Source organism: Myotis brandtii, unplaced genomic scaffold, assembly GCF_000412655.1.
Source record: "Myotis brandtii unplaced genomic scaffold, ASM41265v1 scaffold532, whole genome shotgun sequence".
NCBI classification, from domain to species: Eukaryota; Metazoa; Chordata; class Mammalia; order Chiroptera; family Vespertilionidae; genus Myotis; species Myotis brandtii.
The window spans coordinates 640,266-641,657 of NW_005369955.1; the positions used below are offsets into that span (position 1 = coordinate 640,266).

At 66.6% G+C, this 1,392-nt stretch overlaps 1 protein-coding gene across 4 annotated transcripts in view; it reads left to right on the top strand.

Moving 5' to 3' along the window:
- Positions 1–1,392, top strand: part of LOC102250474 (protein argonaute-2) — a 25,609-nt gene that overhangs the window by 14,496 nt on the left and 9,721 nt on the right. For all 4 annotated transcript variants that reach the window (XM_014549027.1, XM_014549026.1, XM_014549028.1 and 1 more), the window contains exon 6: positions 42–201. In XM_014549027.1, coding sequence (XP_014404513.1) covers positions 42–201 — 160 coding nt within the window. The remainder of the gene's footprint in view (positions 1–41; positions 202–1,392) is intronic.

A 1,392-nucleotide genomic window follows, 5' to 3' on the forward strand; every position in this document is an offset into this window, starting at 1 on the left:
AGGTGCCAGGAGAGCGGCCTGAGCGCCCCCCTCTGCCGCAGCCGAGGTGAAGCGCGTGGGGGACACGGTGCTGGGGATGGCCACCCAGTGCGTGCAGATGAAGAACGTGCAGCGGACCACGCCGCAGACGCTGTCCAACCTCTGCCTGAAGATCAACGTCAAGCTGGGGGGCGTGAACAACATCCTGCTGCCGCAGGGCAGGTGAGGCCCGGGCGGGGCGCGTGTGGCTGTCGCTGACAGATGCTGCAGCAGCTGGGGGGGCGCGGTCAAGTGGGAAGAATCGGAGTTTAGCATCTGGCGGGCGTGACCTTGGGCCCTGGCTCTGCGACCAGGGTCCATAACTGGCTCAGTGCGTGGACTGAAGGAGGGCCCGTGAGTGCAGGTGGCGAGCTCAGGTGGCAGGTCTGTGTGTGTTGAGTGGCTGCTGTGTGCCAGGGCTGGGCCACAGCAGTGAGCACAGGGACAGAGATGGCTCAGGAGGGCGAGGCCAGCATGGAGGGCACAGCTCTGGGCGCCTGGGAGCAGAGCCTTCTGACGGACAGGCAGGGCTGCGCCCGCAGGAGGGGACGGAGGGGCGCCCTTGGGCAGGAGGCTGCAGTTGGAGGTCCGAGAGTGAATGGGGTCTGTCTGACCTTGTTCCCAAAGCACAGTCAGCTCCTGGAACTGCAGGGCCCCGAGCTCCTGCCTCATCCCCAGAGGAGGGGGCGGGGTGGGGAGGGGGCACTCAGAGACCTGTTGGGTTTGGCTGAGAGGAGAGGAGATTCCGGGATGAGTCCAAGGTCCCGGGCGGTGGAGGTGGAGAGAGAAGGCAGCGTTGGTGGTGAGGAAGCCTGGAGGGCCCCCTGGGGGTGTGTGTGGGTGTCGGCCTCTGTCCGCCTCGAGGGGAGACGGTGGGTGGAGGGTGAGGTCTGGTGTCAGGGCTCCTGGTGTGGAGGTGGGACTTAAAGCCCCCCAGTGGAGGGTGCAGACAGGAGGGATGTGGGGTCTGGGGCTAAAGGTCATGGGGGTCAGGAGCTGGCAGTGGAGCCTGAGAAGGGAGGGGAGGGTCCTCCAAGGACCCCAAAGTGGTTTGTCCTGAGGCTGGACGGGTGGCGTGCAGGTCAGGCAGGTAGTTGGTGACCTTGCAAAGAGGAGTCTGGTTGCCGTGGCAACATGGGGAGGCTTTGCCGCAGGTGCTCCAGGCGAGCGAGCGAGGCTCGGAGCCGTGGGAGGAGCGTGGAGCCCAGCAGCAGGTTTGAGTCACGGCTGCAGTGGATGCTGTTGGGAATGGTCCAGAACTGGGGTGGGAGCAGCAGGCGGGGGCCCAGGGTGTGGGTGCAGGCAGGCGGGGGCTGGAGCCTGCGCTCCTCCCGCTGCTGCTCACAGCCTCGCCAGCGGTGGCGCTCGGCGTTA